This window comes from Maylandia zebra, linkage group LG1 (assembly GCF_041146795.1).
Source record: "Maylandia zebra isolate NMK-2024a linkage group LG1, Mzebra_GT3a, whole genome shotgun sequence".
Lineage (NCBI taxonomy): Eukaryota > Metazoa > Chordata > Actinopteri > Cichliformes > Cichlidae > Maylandia > Maylandia zebra.
Window position 1 is genome coordinate 15,061,571 of NC_135167.1, and position 13,681 is coordinate 15,075,251.

A 13,681-nucleotide genomic window follows, 5' to 3' on the forward strand; every position below is an offset into this window, starting at 1 on the left:
ACGAGCGCTGACGCCGGGACGGGGACACGGGGCTGGGAGAGCGGGTTGCTGCAGCTACACTCCCGACCGAGACCAGAACAGCACGGACCGGCCTGAAGACTAGCACGCTGTTATTCCCGAAAACCTCCCTTTTCAGGGTTTAATTCCACGATGCGAGACTATTCGGCCACCCCCAGTAATGGAGGGGCCTGCATGCCGTGCTGCCAAGTTTGCGTCTTCTTCTTTACCGCATTTCTCCTGGTTGCAGAGAGGACGGCGCGTGAGTCCTACCTGGGACACATACACCTACATCCATACATGCAAAACATATGCACACACACACACACATAACTGAGCATTATGCCTCAGTCGCTGTTTTGGCCGATTGTGATCACCTACCTGTGCAAAACGCTGCCCCTTTTTTTTTTACTTTATTGTGTGTGCGTGCGCGTTTGTGCGTGCTTTTCTGGCCACGGCGTGTGGATGTGCAGTGTGAGGACTACAGTGGATGCAGAGGGATGCCTGGATGAGACAGGGGGGGTTAGGGTGACATCTTGTTCTACGTTAAAATACAAAGTTGTGCATTTGTTTTTACTTCAGCGTCTCCGTTGTGCTGTCATGAATAATAGAGCCTCAGCAGAAGTCCGCAGTCACAGCGTCTCTTTCCTATTTTTGTACACCGCTCGTTATGAAATCCTGTATGCGGCAGGACTGCTGACTCATGTCAGACTTTTCCTATAATTTGAACTGTGCCTTTTCTTGGTCTGGGTGATGTTTTCTGCATAAAAACAAAGGGGAGCCATGTTGTCATATTTCAGCGCTCTTTTTTGGAGGTACATGAATGGACGGAGGGGATGGGCGTACCCCAGGACGGGGCCTAGTCTGTCCGGACAGCCCGCCTGTTTCGGAGCTGAAACGATTCAGATTACATGTATGCAGGGATGGAGGGAGGCAGAGCTGCAGAGCCTCAGAGAGTGTGATGTGGAGAGGAGAGGCATCAGCCGGCCTGTTGTCAATGAAACTTGGATGGGATGAAGTGCACAACAGAGGTCAATGAGAAAGTGTGGAGACACACTGCAGACTGAAATGTGCATGTTTTGGCAATGATCCACTGATCACATGCTTTAGGTTAGTCCTGACATAAACAATCCTATAGAAGAGAGTGCAACGTTTGCATTAACACATGCACACAATATATCTAAAATCAGAGTCAGTGTAATGCCAAGAGATCAGCTGTTCTTAGAATGGGTGTATGTGGGTGTATGCGCTGCAGTAATGTTGTAGTTTATGAGGTTGGTATAATCACTCTGCCCTTCTATTCAAGACTAGGGTGGTACAGCAAGCAACAAAGCTGCCCCCAAAATATGAATCCCAGCAAAGAACACAAGAAAAAAACAACAACACTGAACCATTATTCTGTGTGGCAAAGATTAAAATGTATTAACCAAGTACCAACAAAGAGGATCCAGCAATGTTACAGATGCAAGAAGAAAGCAAATGCCATGTAAAAAATAAAAATAGGAATTTTCTTAGTATTAGAAGTTCAGTTATCTCCACAAAACATTTAAGAAAGTAATTAAAATAAATGGGAGAGAATCATTACAGAGCTTCCTTAGCTTTATTAAAAAATAATAATAATAACACTTGCAAAAACTGGAAACAGTTTGAAAAACTGAGCTTCACAGAGCTGCAACAGGTTACCTGCAGGACACATAACTGTAGTAAAGCAGAACAAACAGAAAGCTCAGCGGCACAATGAGGAGGAACACTTGATCTCAGGATTTAGATGCATCTCCACTGCTGAGCAGATGGTGTTCAGGTGTCTGAGATCAGACAGTCAGTGAATGCAACAATCATGCTAATCATATAATTGCATGTGCTGGTGAGGCTCATCCAAATAACATCTGGTTTAGGCAGTATCACTCACTCATGTGAAAGTAAAGATATGAGATTTGAAAGGACAAGGACATGGGGAATTCTACTTAATTAAATGTTTCTTACATGTACTTATTACGCCGGAGAGCAGAACCATGTTACTGTGCACTGTGTTTTGTTTCAATGACCATTTGAATTTGGCAAAGTTGATCTTATTTTAACAACTTTCTGTACTGTTTGATTTGTGAGTTAGTTGTTATATTTTATAAAAAAAAAATGTCAAGCGTGTTGTGTGCAAAGTCATAATCAGCTGAGTGCATGTTCATGTCAGAAAAGAATTTAGGTAGAAATGGATCAGTATACTGACCAGTGATGATTGATTGGCTGATGTTGATATAATGGCCAACTGGAATTCTTTTACCAGTATTTATCTGTTCTTTCACATTAATTTTGCTCTGGCCAAATATTCAAAGAAAGGAGAAGAAGAGATGAATGCTGTGAAAACAAAATAAGCAAAAAGGGAAAAATATTGGTATTTTTATTTTACTGTTAGGTTTGTGGGATAAATTATTATTTTTAACATCTAACATCCCTGAGTTTCACAGTTTCACAGTTCATTGTTAAACCTAAGAGCACTTTATGTCATGTTATGTAAGGCCACTGTGAGATGTAGCCTATTTTACAAAACAGTTTATTTAAGTAACACTCTTAAATATACTTCACTCACTACTTAAATAAATGCATGTAGTGCCTGCATGTGTATTTCAGGATGTATGGCAAGTTTTTTTTGTCTGAGTGTTTGCAGCCTGTAAGCGTAACATGCTATAGGTAACATCTTTCCCTTTCTCCTCAGTGATCTACTGCTTCGTGTACTATCTGTGGATCGGTCACAACTACAACTATGGCTATCTTGCTGGCTTCACTGCCCTGTTCCTGCTGCCAGGTGACAACATCTACAACAAACAGATCAATAAATAACTCTAGAAAAACAAATTGTTATTCATTTTTATAATTCTTTATGATCAGGTTGGGGTCCCCAGTGGCTGAGTTACCTTTGGTACCTGTCAGATGGACGAATTCGCAGGAAGTCTCTCACCTGGACACACATACTGCATCTGGGACTTTTCAAAAGGTAATAATTAATTAATTTAATCAGTCAGTGTCCAATAATCAGGTTTAAGTTCCAGATTTGTATGATCATAAATGAGAAAGGTCTCTCTCTCTCTCTTTGTATAACTCTTAATTTATTTTCATCTTTGGTTTTCACAGGCTGTGGGAGTGCATGCGCCTGCCAGATGAGGATACGTACAGTGAGATCATGCAGCAGGCTGATGCATCTGCCATACGTCTGTTCGAAGCCTTGGTCGTCACCCTCCCCGAGACGCTACTCCACGCTTATGTGCTAATTTGTACTGATATAGGAGTCAAATCTCCAGGTAGTCAGAAACCAGAAAGCGTGTGTTCAAGTTTGATAATAAGATCAGAAAAAGGACATTTAATTAAACTTTAACTCTTTATTGTCATTGCACAGTCATACTTTCTACAATAGTACATGGAGTAGGAGTACTGTCTCAGATTGGCGGTAAAAGAAAAGCAAGTAATAATCACAATAAATAACATATTTACAGAATAGAATGTGTAATATGTGCAGAATAAAATACACAAAATATGGATAGATAAAAATATATAATGAAAAAATAAAAGGAGGTAATCAGTTGTTGTAAATTTGGATAGTATTTGTTGGTGGTGATGTTACTGGCTACCAGTAACATCACCACTTACTGTCGGAGTGTACCTATGCCTATCTTACAGCAGTGGATAGGTTCATAATGCCTCTCTTATGGCCTTTGGCTATCCAATCAAGATGAAATAAAAGTTTAATGTGAAAGTGCTGCAACAGGACTAACAACCTTCAGCTATAAAAAAATCTCAGTGTTGGATAATTGTTGTAGTCTTTTCTAGCTTAGTCTGCCTGTTCATTTTTTTGTATTATTTCCAGATGGAACATTGAGCTATTAGTGAAATAAATCCAGTGTGTGCTAACTACTCACTGCTAAGCAGCGGATAAACAAATTTACTCTCAGATAGTTTTGAGAAGATGGTAGGGACTTAAATTAAGATGAATAAGAGAGACCTTAGCTGGCTGTAAGGTCTCTCTTATTCAGAGAGTTTTGAGATTAATGTAGTTTTTTTTTTAATAAAAAATATTCAAATTGTTAGCTTTGAGAATAACGAAAGGTGTGCAACAGGGCTCTTTTTAGGACCACTTTTATTCTCAAGTTAAGTGATCTAAGGTTAAATTTAGAAAATGTACAGTTTAAGTGTTGCTTCATGGTGTAGTCATTTACACTTTGGCCTATCACATCAGAAAATATCCCCAGTTCCTGAACTGGAGGAGACAGATTCGTTAGGGGTTAGATCACAAAGAGCATGTGCTCTAAAAGTCATCTACTATGATCTACTATGGCTTGTGTATAAGGGAAGAGCTGAAATAAATCTTTAAATAAACAGTGTCATTTAGTTTTTGACAGTACCCTCAGCTGACCAGGTAGTTCATAACATACTTGTTTTGTGATTTATTTAAAATAATAATGTTAAAGTAAATGTTAACAGAGAACTAATTCAGAATATACCCTTTTAACTGGTATTGCTGCTGTAAATCTGATTCCAGCATTATGCCTGTGACAGTTTTGTATCTTGAAGTCTTGTGTGATTCAGTATTTCAGTGTACTCATATTTCTTGTCCTTGTTCTCTTTCTCTCTCTCTCTCTCTCTGTCTCATTCTGACACACACTGTTTCTCTCTCTCGCCAGCCTCAGTGTGTTTTGCAGTGTGTTTGGTTTCTCTTGGCTGGGCCTTAGTGCTCTATGCCAGAGCCTGTTCACTCATCAGACCAGGACACTTGCAAATGACACCAGCTGCCATGCTCTGTCGACTGCTGTGGAGGGTGGGCATGTTTAACAGCTTTCGCAACAAGCAGTGTTTACAACATAGTATCTAACAGTATCAGTAATGCTACTGCATCTGTGTTTGGCATGTCATAAGCATGTGTTTTGTTGTTTTGCTTGTGTTTTTGGTACACGTATGGTTTCTCTTTCTGCAGGTCAGTATGTTGGGATCCAGGTTTGCCATTCTCATGCTCTTCACACGTATCTTCAAACAGTGGATCCTCGGGGTCATCGGTGAGTCTTCACAGCCAGTTGTGGGCAGCTAGGGATAGCCTCTGTCTTTGACATCACACAGAATGAACAGTAGAAAAACTGTTTGAAACTTTGACCCTGTTTAATATGAGCATCCATCACTGTAACAGTGTACAAAAAAAAAAGAAAAAGCATAAGAGGACTGTGTCTGTTTCAGGTGTCCACTGGCTGGGAGCAACTTTTTGGATGGTGTCCCAGCAGACAGATATCATAAGGTCTACAAGCCGATGGAGGCTCTTCAATCTTGTTCTGGGAGCTATTCACATCTTCCTCTTCCTCAACGTGAAGTACGGTCAATCTAGATACCGCATGGCTGGGTTTTATCTGGTATGTGTGTTTGTGTTCACTTCAAGCTTGTCTGCTCATGATATTGTGGGTTTAATATGCCGGGGGCTCTGACAAAACAGAGACACTGTAACAAATTACATTTGAAAAAGAAAAGCTGTAAGTTTAGTACATCATCAGAAACCTGAAAGCATACATAATATTTGAAAATGACTTTGAAAATGATTGCATTTCAGCTGTGCAGAGCTTTGCTTTTTACTTTAGCGTTTAGGTGGAATACATAAAATGCTGAAAATTTCACATTAGTACTTTTTTCACAGACGGCTTTTTTCCGTGCTAACAAAGATAGTTACTCGCATTATTGGGATCATAGAGTGTTTTTCATATTATTTGAGGGGAAAAACATCCAGCAGATGCCATGCATTAGCTATAAACGATTCAAATGTCAAATCAGTGTAATCTTGATTTGGGATTGGATGTCTGTTTATTCTTCCTCAGGTTATGTTCTTAGAGAACGCTTTTCTTCTTCTGGCATCCTCCTGGATGTTTGCCATGGTTTCCTGGGATACTGTGGGAATCCCAGCTGCAGTGTTCTGCAGCTTCCTCATTGGTGAGACGCAGAACATGTGCAAATTCAAGTTATAAAAAGGGAACACAACAACTTTTTCAAGGCCTCAATGTTCCTCTTCCTGACACTTGGTTTTTTTGTCTTTAGGAGTGATAGCATTGGTGCTGTACTATCGTTTCCTCCATCCAAAGTCTTTTGAAATCTTCCAGAGTATTCGTCACAGGGGAATAGCCGGGGCCTGCATGGAGCGTGGCTCTACACTCTCATTAGAGGAGAAAGTCACGCCCACTTTTCATCGACATGCAACACTGTCTGGTCTGTTGCTATCTATCTATCTATCTATCTATCTATCTATCTATCTATCTGAAGAATGACTGTGCATCTTCTGTTAAGGAGGTGGGACTCTCATGGACCTTCCTATCCAATGGGAGGGCTGGAAGCATCACCACTGGCTGCTGATTCGCTTAGCTCTGAAGACAGGGGATGTTTCAAGGATCTGGTCTGCATATGGTGAGGGGGGACTGGCTGGACTGATGGGTCTGTCTGAAGAAGTTCACTCCCCTGATGACCTACGTGTCCATCAGGTTAGTTGTCTTTTTGAGTTTTACATCTTAGTAGCTGGACTTCCTAAAACTTACTGTTTTGTTTTGCTTTGTTTTAAGGTGTGACTTTGATCAGTATGATAAAATTTTGTTTTTCCAAACCTGGCCCCAATGCTAAGAAAATGTGATTATATAAAAAGGAGTTTATTTTCATACTTTTGATGTGATTTGTCAGATTCCACCAATTCAGCCACAGCTTTCTTACCACGCACAACCAGCTTCTCAACCTGCTGCTGCTGCTGCTGCTCAACCTCCTCCTCCACCAGCTCCTTCACAGGTTTCAGAGGCAAGAGTTTTGTTTAACATCTTATCTAGACCACCACAAAGGGGGACTGTGTCTATTCTAAACTAAGAATACAGTACATTGCTTATTTAAGCCACTTATGAGCTGAAACCTGGTGGGTTAGTTCAGTAGGACAGTAGGCATTTAGTGTGGTCATGAGAATAAATATCAGGAGTATCAGTAGACATCAGGATAACTACTAAAAGGCTTGTTTTTCTGTAAAGGATACATTATGTTTGCTTGTTGTAGTCTGAGGCTCACGTGTCTGTAATGTATCCAGGTGAGAGAGGTGGTCCAGCCACCAAAGCCAGCTCACTGCACTATAGTGGCCCGACCAGTGAGAAAAGCTCCTCCCACAACTATTCAGGATATGAGAAGGTTTCCAGAGATCATCCCAGTCCAGGAGGTCATCTTTGAAGAAACTGCAGAAGAAGACTCTAGCGTGGCACTATCAGAGGGAAAAGGTTAAATTACTTTATATTATACACAGTTTTCTATGGTTTGTCTTCAAAAATCAAAACAATAAACACTTTCTTCGGGGACATGGGAACCTAGGTTGGCTAAGCATTTGACTTGACCTTCATTGTTAGTGCCCAAGGTCGAAGTTGACCTTGAAAAAAAGTACAAAAAGCCATATCAAGTAATATTTCATATGAAAAAGCATGGACAGAGCTGTACAACAAACTTTCCTTTTTCTTTTGCCCTACGACACAAAAGTGATAATTATGCCATAAATGACTGTATTTTAAAATTTTAAGTAACAGCTTATAGAAGTTAAAGATTTCAGCCAATTCTGCTCTAATCACGTGGGTAAAGATGATAAAATGCACCATTTTAGTATGTAATGCATCAAGGTCAAAGGTCAGACATCAGCTTGTTAATCTAAAAGCAGGCTAACGTCAGCATGTTGCAATACAGACAGACTGACGTCAGCATGTTGTAACAAAAACATAATAAAACATCGATGTTTTAGTGTAGTCTCTGCGCGTTGGGGAATTTTGCTCTAGAGTGCTTCTGTTTTCTTTTGTCGGAGGGTTAGATCAACTCTAATGACAAATATCGATCTCTTTAGCAGCTCAATGCTCTGCTGTGTTCACTGGCAAGCGGAGCTATTATAGTTTTTTTTATTTTTGTTTTTATTTCAGTGTAGTTTGTGTTAGTTTCCACAGTGGGTTTTCTCATTTCTGTTTAGTTTTTATCCTTTGAAAATTTCACCAAACTGACCTGACAACGACTAAAATTAAGAACACCTCCTCAATGTTTTCTTTTTATTTTAGTTTTCTAAGATCCCAAATGCACATATTTGTTTAGTTTTTAGTTTAGTTTTACGTAACTATAAGAATCTTGCCAGAAAGTTAGTAACAGTGTCTGTCTGCTGTTTGGAGCTGAGCAGAAAGTGTGCAGTAGTGTGTAAAGCAGGAGAGCAGTGCAGCACTCTGTGTCTTTGTAGAGTCAGATTTCTCTACACTATGTCTATACCCTGAACATACCAGAGTTACGTTGTTCATTCTTAGCTAAAAGAAAAATTAGGATATTACAGGCATTATAAGCTATGACCTTTAGTACAGTGCATTTATTATTTATCACAGAGACAGCAAATATATAGACTGCACTATGTTTCTTACCTCTAGCACTGACTCCCCTGCAGTATACGTGTGTATTGTTTTAAACTGACTTTTCTTTCCAATGTTTTATTTTTTTAAGGTGATGAGGAGTTCCAAAGCGCTGCTTATGGCTCACCGTCGCTCTCGTCTCCTCAACAACCAGGAAGCCTCCGCCACATCGACAGCAAAGAGGCGTCTCTGACTGAGGCCTCTTCGGTGGGTTCTTTAGACATCAAGACTCCCGGCTGGTCACCTGAGCGGCGTTCCCCCCTCCTGATTAGTTCCCCAGATAAAAAATCAGGGGTCCCTGGAGAGTCAAGCACTACATTGTATTTTAGTGCAGATGTGCAGTCTCCCTCCAGTGGGAGCTATCTTGGCTGGGGCTCAGAGCTGTCACCCATTTCCACCTACCGAAGTCCCTACCGGATCAGGGAGGCCCGATTTGTCACATCCACACCCAGATTGGAGCCCCGTGTAGAACAAGAAAGCCTGGGCCCCACCCCTGTCATCGTCATCCCTGCCACTCCTGGTACAACACCGGGTGCTACCCCAGATGGGACCCCTAGTGCTTCAACTCCTGTAAGTTCAACTACTGCAGCATCAACTCCTGTAGGTTCAACTCCTGCGGCTTCGACTCCTGCCGCTTCGACTCCTGCCGCTTCAACTCCCGGTGCTTCAACTCCTGGTGCAATTACACCTGGTACACCCATTGTTCCTCTCACTCCAGTTATCTCCCACGCTCGCAAACAGATGGTCCAGTTTGTGGACAGCAGAGAGAGGGCAGTGTAAGTAGGATGGGGGTACAAGGAAAAGAAAAGCCTGGGTGGAGGATGGTGTATTTTCCAGTTTTGCTGTTCTCAGCATTAGAATCTTTTAAGTTAACTTATAACTGTCATAGAAAGAGATTGGTATAATATTGCTCATGTTTTCCCCTTGTGTGCAGCTAGACAGGAAATAATTGCTGAAAATGTGTCACATTGACCAAAATATCAATCAAAAGAGACAAATCTTCAGTTTTAATAGCAGGACTTTGAAGGATTTGTATTAAAGTATATTCCTATGCAAGCCATGAGAGCAATTTGAGGAAACATCTGATATGTGAGAGGGTGAGTTGAAATTTTGTAGATTACAGAAGTTAAAATCTGGACTACTTGTCAAAATAAAATAATAATCCTTCAAACTACATTTTTAACTATTACTCTATAAAAATAAAAAACCTACACCTAAGTGTCAACTGAGGTAACCTTGGATAGGATGTAAGAGAAATCAAAATGACTATAAAGTAGCTATGGCTTGTAATTAAAATTTAAAGCATGAGCAGTTATTGAGCTGTTGGATCCTTTATACCAAAAGAAAATACAAAATCACCAGTTTACAATAACTCAACATGCTGTCTGCCAGGCTGCTGTGCAGAATTTCTTATAACATGACACACCAATGCAAAAATCTTAATGTAAATCAACTCAGCTTCAGGCAAACATTTACGTTTCTTGACGTTTCTTTTCTGTCTTTCCTTTTCTTAATCACAAGGCGATTGATGTTGGATGTCTCATCCACTTTTTAAGAAACTACTTATACTTGCAGTGAAGTACATATTAGTATTTACCTACATCACATACACACTGAAACAGGCCAATTCAGGAAGGGAGAGTAATTAGATAGAATATTGAATGAGTAAAATAGTGATTATGAAGGGATTATGTTTCATTTATTAGATGCATTTAATTTTTTATATAACTTGCTTTTGGGTTTTACTAATCAAATATCTTTGTGCACTGATTATAACAACACTTTTTGAGCTCTGAACCTTTGCAGACGAAAGAAGGGAAGTGCGATAAAATATGTGTGACGCAGGATAAGGAACTAGAGGAAACTTTACCATTTCTGTGCACTGTTAAGATCAATGATGAAGAAGATATATTTTCTGTGTGGGAGTTAAACTTGCACAGTTCGAGCTAACACTTCAGATTAATACAAGTACTTTCAAGTTTTACATTTTAATTTCAAATCTTAAATCTCGCTTCACTGCCTACTTATTAACTGGTGTAATATCAAAATGTACTGTGTGCTGTCCTGTGGAGTGTATTCAAAATGCAAGACAGATTATGCGCTTCATAAAAGGGTACACAGTCCTTGTTAGCAAAGACCCGCTTTGTTATGAAATTATACACAGCACTGAAACTCATTTTTCATACCTGTCCTACCTGAATAGCTGCACCTCTACTTGTGCTACAAAGGATTAACTATATCTAGTAATCTGTGTCACTCCTCAGTCTGTCCATCAGTTAAACCACCTACCTCAATACAGTTGAACTTTCGTGTTGCAATTTTATCTTAAAACATTAAATAATGGACAACCAAATCAGAGCAGTGGTGAAGTCCAGTTTTTATCATTTAAGGCGACTGGCAAGACTAAAATCTTTTCTTTCGAGGCAGCACCTTGAAACAGTGATCCATGCTTTTATTTCTTCCCGCCTGGACTACTGTAACTCACTTTATGTGGGGGTCAGTCAGTCATTGCTCTCACGTCTGCAGCTGGTTCAAAATGCGGCTGCACGACTCCTAACAGGAACTCGAAAAAGAGAGCATATAACCCCCGTGCTGGCCTCTCTGCACTGGCTGCCTGTGTCTTTTAGAGTTAATTTTAAAATTCTTATGTTTGTTTTTAAATGTCTACACAGTCTTGCCCCGCCTTACCTCTCTGAGCTTCTTCATCCCCACATACCCTGTCGGTCTCTCAGGTCAGCTGACCAGCTGCTCCTGGAGGTACCGAGATCCAGGAGGAAGCTCAGAGGGGACAGGGCCTTCTCTATTGTGGCTCCAAAATTATGGAATAATTTGCCCATGCATGTTAGAGAGGCCCCTTCACTGTCCACTTTTAAATCACATCTTAAAACCCACTTTTATTCCTTGGCTTTTAACCTCAGTGAGACTTAGTTTCTTTTTTAATGCAGTAGTTATTTAATTAATGATTTCACTCTTCTTTTATTTGTTTTTTATTTATATCTCATGTAATTTTATTTTACAGTTCCAATGTACAGCACTTTGTGTCAGCTGTGGTTGTTTTAAAGTGCTTTATAAATAAAGTTGATGATCATGATGATGAATGTAGCTAACAGAAGAAGAAAAATTAGCTGTGGCACAGTCAAAAGTAATTCGAAATTATGCGCTGCTATTAGTCTGAAGTGGTCAGTACCTGTATTAACGTCATGAAACCTGTGTGCGAAGTTAAACTGTAATCGCAGAATAATGTTTGTGACTATGTCAGTCTTCCATGTGACTTTATCTATTTTTCTTTTTTTTTTTTTACTGTGCTGGATTACTTTTATTGCTTTGTGTCAAAACAAAACAATAACTGTGCAGTAGTAACTATGAGGTCTGTTAATGTTTTTCTTTAATGTGCAGGAAGGAGAGGAAACACAAGCAGCACTTTAGGATACTGAGAAACTGAGTTCATTGAGCAAAGTAGTGATTTTAAAACTAGAAACTTGATTTTGGTAGAAACTGCTTTTTCAAACTGGTGTCCATTTACTGCAGCTTTCTGATAGTTAAGTCACTGCATGATGCTCATTCATACAGGCAGACTGAGAGTTATATCTACTCCCATAGAGAAAGAAGCACTCACATTACCTACACGTTACTTAATGTAACTGCACATTACCGTTTTTTTAACACATGCTAGAATGTATGTGTACGCAACAGCAATAAGCTAGCTAACGTATTTAGTGCACTTATGAAAAAATATCCACACTCATGCTTTAAATGCGTCATCGCTTTGCCTTGTACGAAGACAGCTTTAGCTGCCACGCTTGCCTCATGTACGCATATCGCTTTGAAATAGAAATAACATGCTTTGCTTTGTGTACGCGATGTATACGATAATATCTACTTGTGTTTGTAATTTGATTCATTTTGTACTTTTAAAAGGTTCTTTTATATTTGATCACATTTACTGTTCATGAAATGATCTGGACAAGGTTTTGTGTTAAAGTTTGAGGATGTTTAGAGAGCAGATAGTTATCACTGACAGACTTGAGTTAGTTTGCTGATTCATTATAACCTCGTCACCTTGTCACTGGACGACCTCCTTTCATTAGTACAAATCACCTCATCTCTGAGAGGATTTCCACAAAAGAGCTGTGGATGGTAGTCGTGTCATTAAGTGTGCTGTTGATATGACAAAAATAAAGCCATTTGCCATGATCAAAGTCCAGTGTGCTGGGTTTTATTGCTTACCAGTGATTAATTTATCATCACTATGATTCTGAGAAATAGACACATATCAGTGGAAGTGCAGCAGCACGAGCTTTATCCTAGCACATCTCTGGAAACTTTCTCAAAGGTCATCAAATATAAAGATCAAAACATCTCATACACTCATCAAAGCATTATAAATAACGTGCAAAAGGCTATAGCTTGTTCAAACCTTTAATTTCATGTGTCAAAATCAAGTTTTGGTGCCAAAATATAAATCACTGCTGCAAAATGAAACATTTCTTTGACACTGTGTAAACAAAGATGCTCAAGATGTTTAAATAATTCATCAGAATGACAGCAGACTCAAGAAGTGCAACCCTTGAGTGCGTATTTTCTCTGAGAGTGCATACCTACTGTATCAGACTGTTATTTATCTCAGGCTAACCCACTGCTGTTGAGCTTTACAGTGAATACTTTTGAAAAGTAAAAGGTTTTACTCTCTACTTTTTAAAGAAATAGAGCGCTTACATTTTTTCATAATGGAAGGGCCTACGGTGTGTAGTCCAGTTATAAAACAGATTACTGGACAGCCTGTTTCTGTTATCTCTCTGGACACTGACCAAGTCCTCACACAGTTTTGTCCCTTGTAGCCTAGCATGCACGCTATTGCTCAATAAAATGGATGTTTGAGTCGCTCCTCAATGCACCCAAATTGTTGTAACCCTGTTGTAACACAAGAAGGATAACTATGCTTTACAATACTCATAATCCTGACATACACCCCTTCAATGAGCAGGTTTTTTTTTAACTACATGAATTGTTCTTCATGTGCAGACTTATAAAATAAAGCAATGCTGGCACATTTTGGAGTGGTCTCTATTTTGCACTCAAAGACATTTGTAAATATTATTTGTTCAAATTGTGGCCAATTTTACTTAGTCATTTTCTAAACTTTTCTTTTTAAACTTCAAATTGTTGTAAAATATTTTACATAAAGTTCTAAAAACTATGGCTGTCATTCAAGAATTTAGCCAAAGGAGCTGAGAAGTGAGATCTATGTCAACAAGCAGTTCCATAATAGACGGTTT

At 39.5% G+C, this 13,681-nt stretch overlaps 1 protein-coding gene across 2 annotated transcripts; it reads left to right on the forward strand.

The window, feature by feature from the left end:
• Positions 1-2: 2 nt before the first annotated feature.
• LOC101475985 (XK-related protein 5) lies at positions 3-12,604 on the forward strand. Of its 2 annotated transcripts, none has more exons than XM_076881979.1 (13): positions 3-259; positions 2,708-2,797; positions 2,881-2,986; positions 3,124-3,290; positions 4,668-4,801; positions 4,958-5,036; positions 5,212-5,381; positions 5,838-5,949; positions 6,055-6,222; positions 6,301-6,491; positions 6,685-6,795; positions 7,073-7,256; positions 8,497-12,604. In XM_076881979.1, the coding sequence occupies exons 1-13, from the start codon at positions 151-153 to the stop codon at positions 9,183-9,185; spliced, it is 2,310 nt and encodes a 769-aa protein (XP_076738094.1). In that variant the 5' UTR covers positions 3-150; the 3' UTR covers positions 9,186-12,604. The 2 variants fall into 2 exon arrangements, with proteins under 2 accessions (XP_076738094.1, XP_076738097.1); XM_076881982.1 differs by having other exon boundaries at positions 6,304-6,491.
• The last annotated feature ends 1,077 nt before the right edge of the window (positions 12,605-13,681 follow it).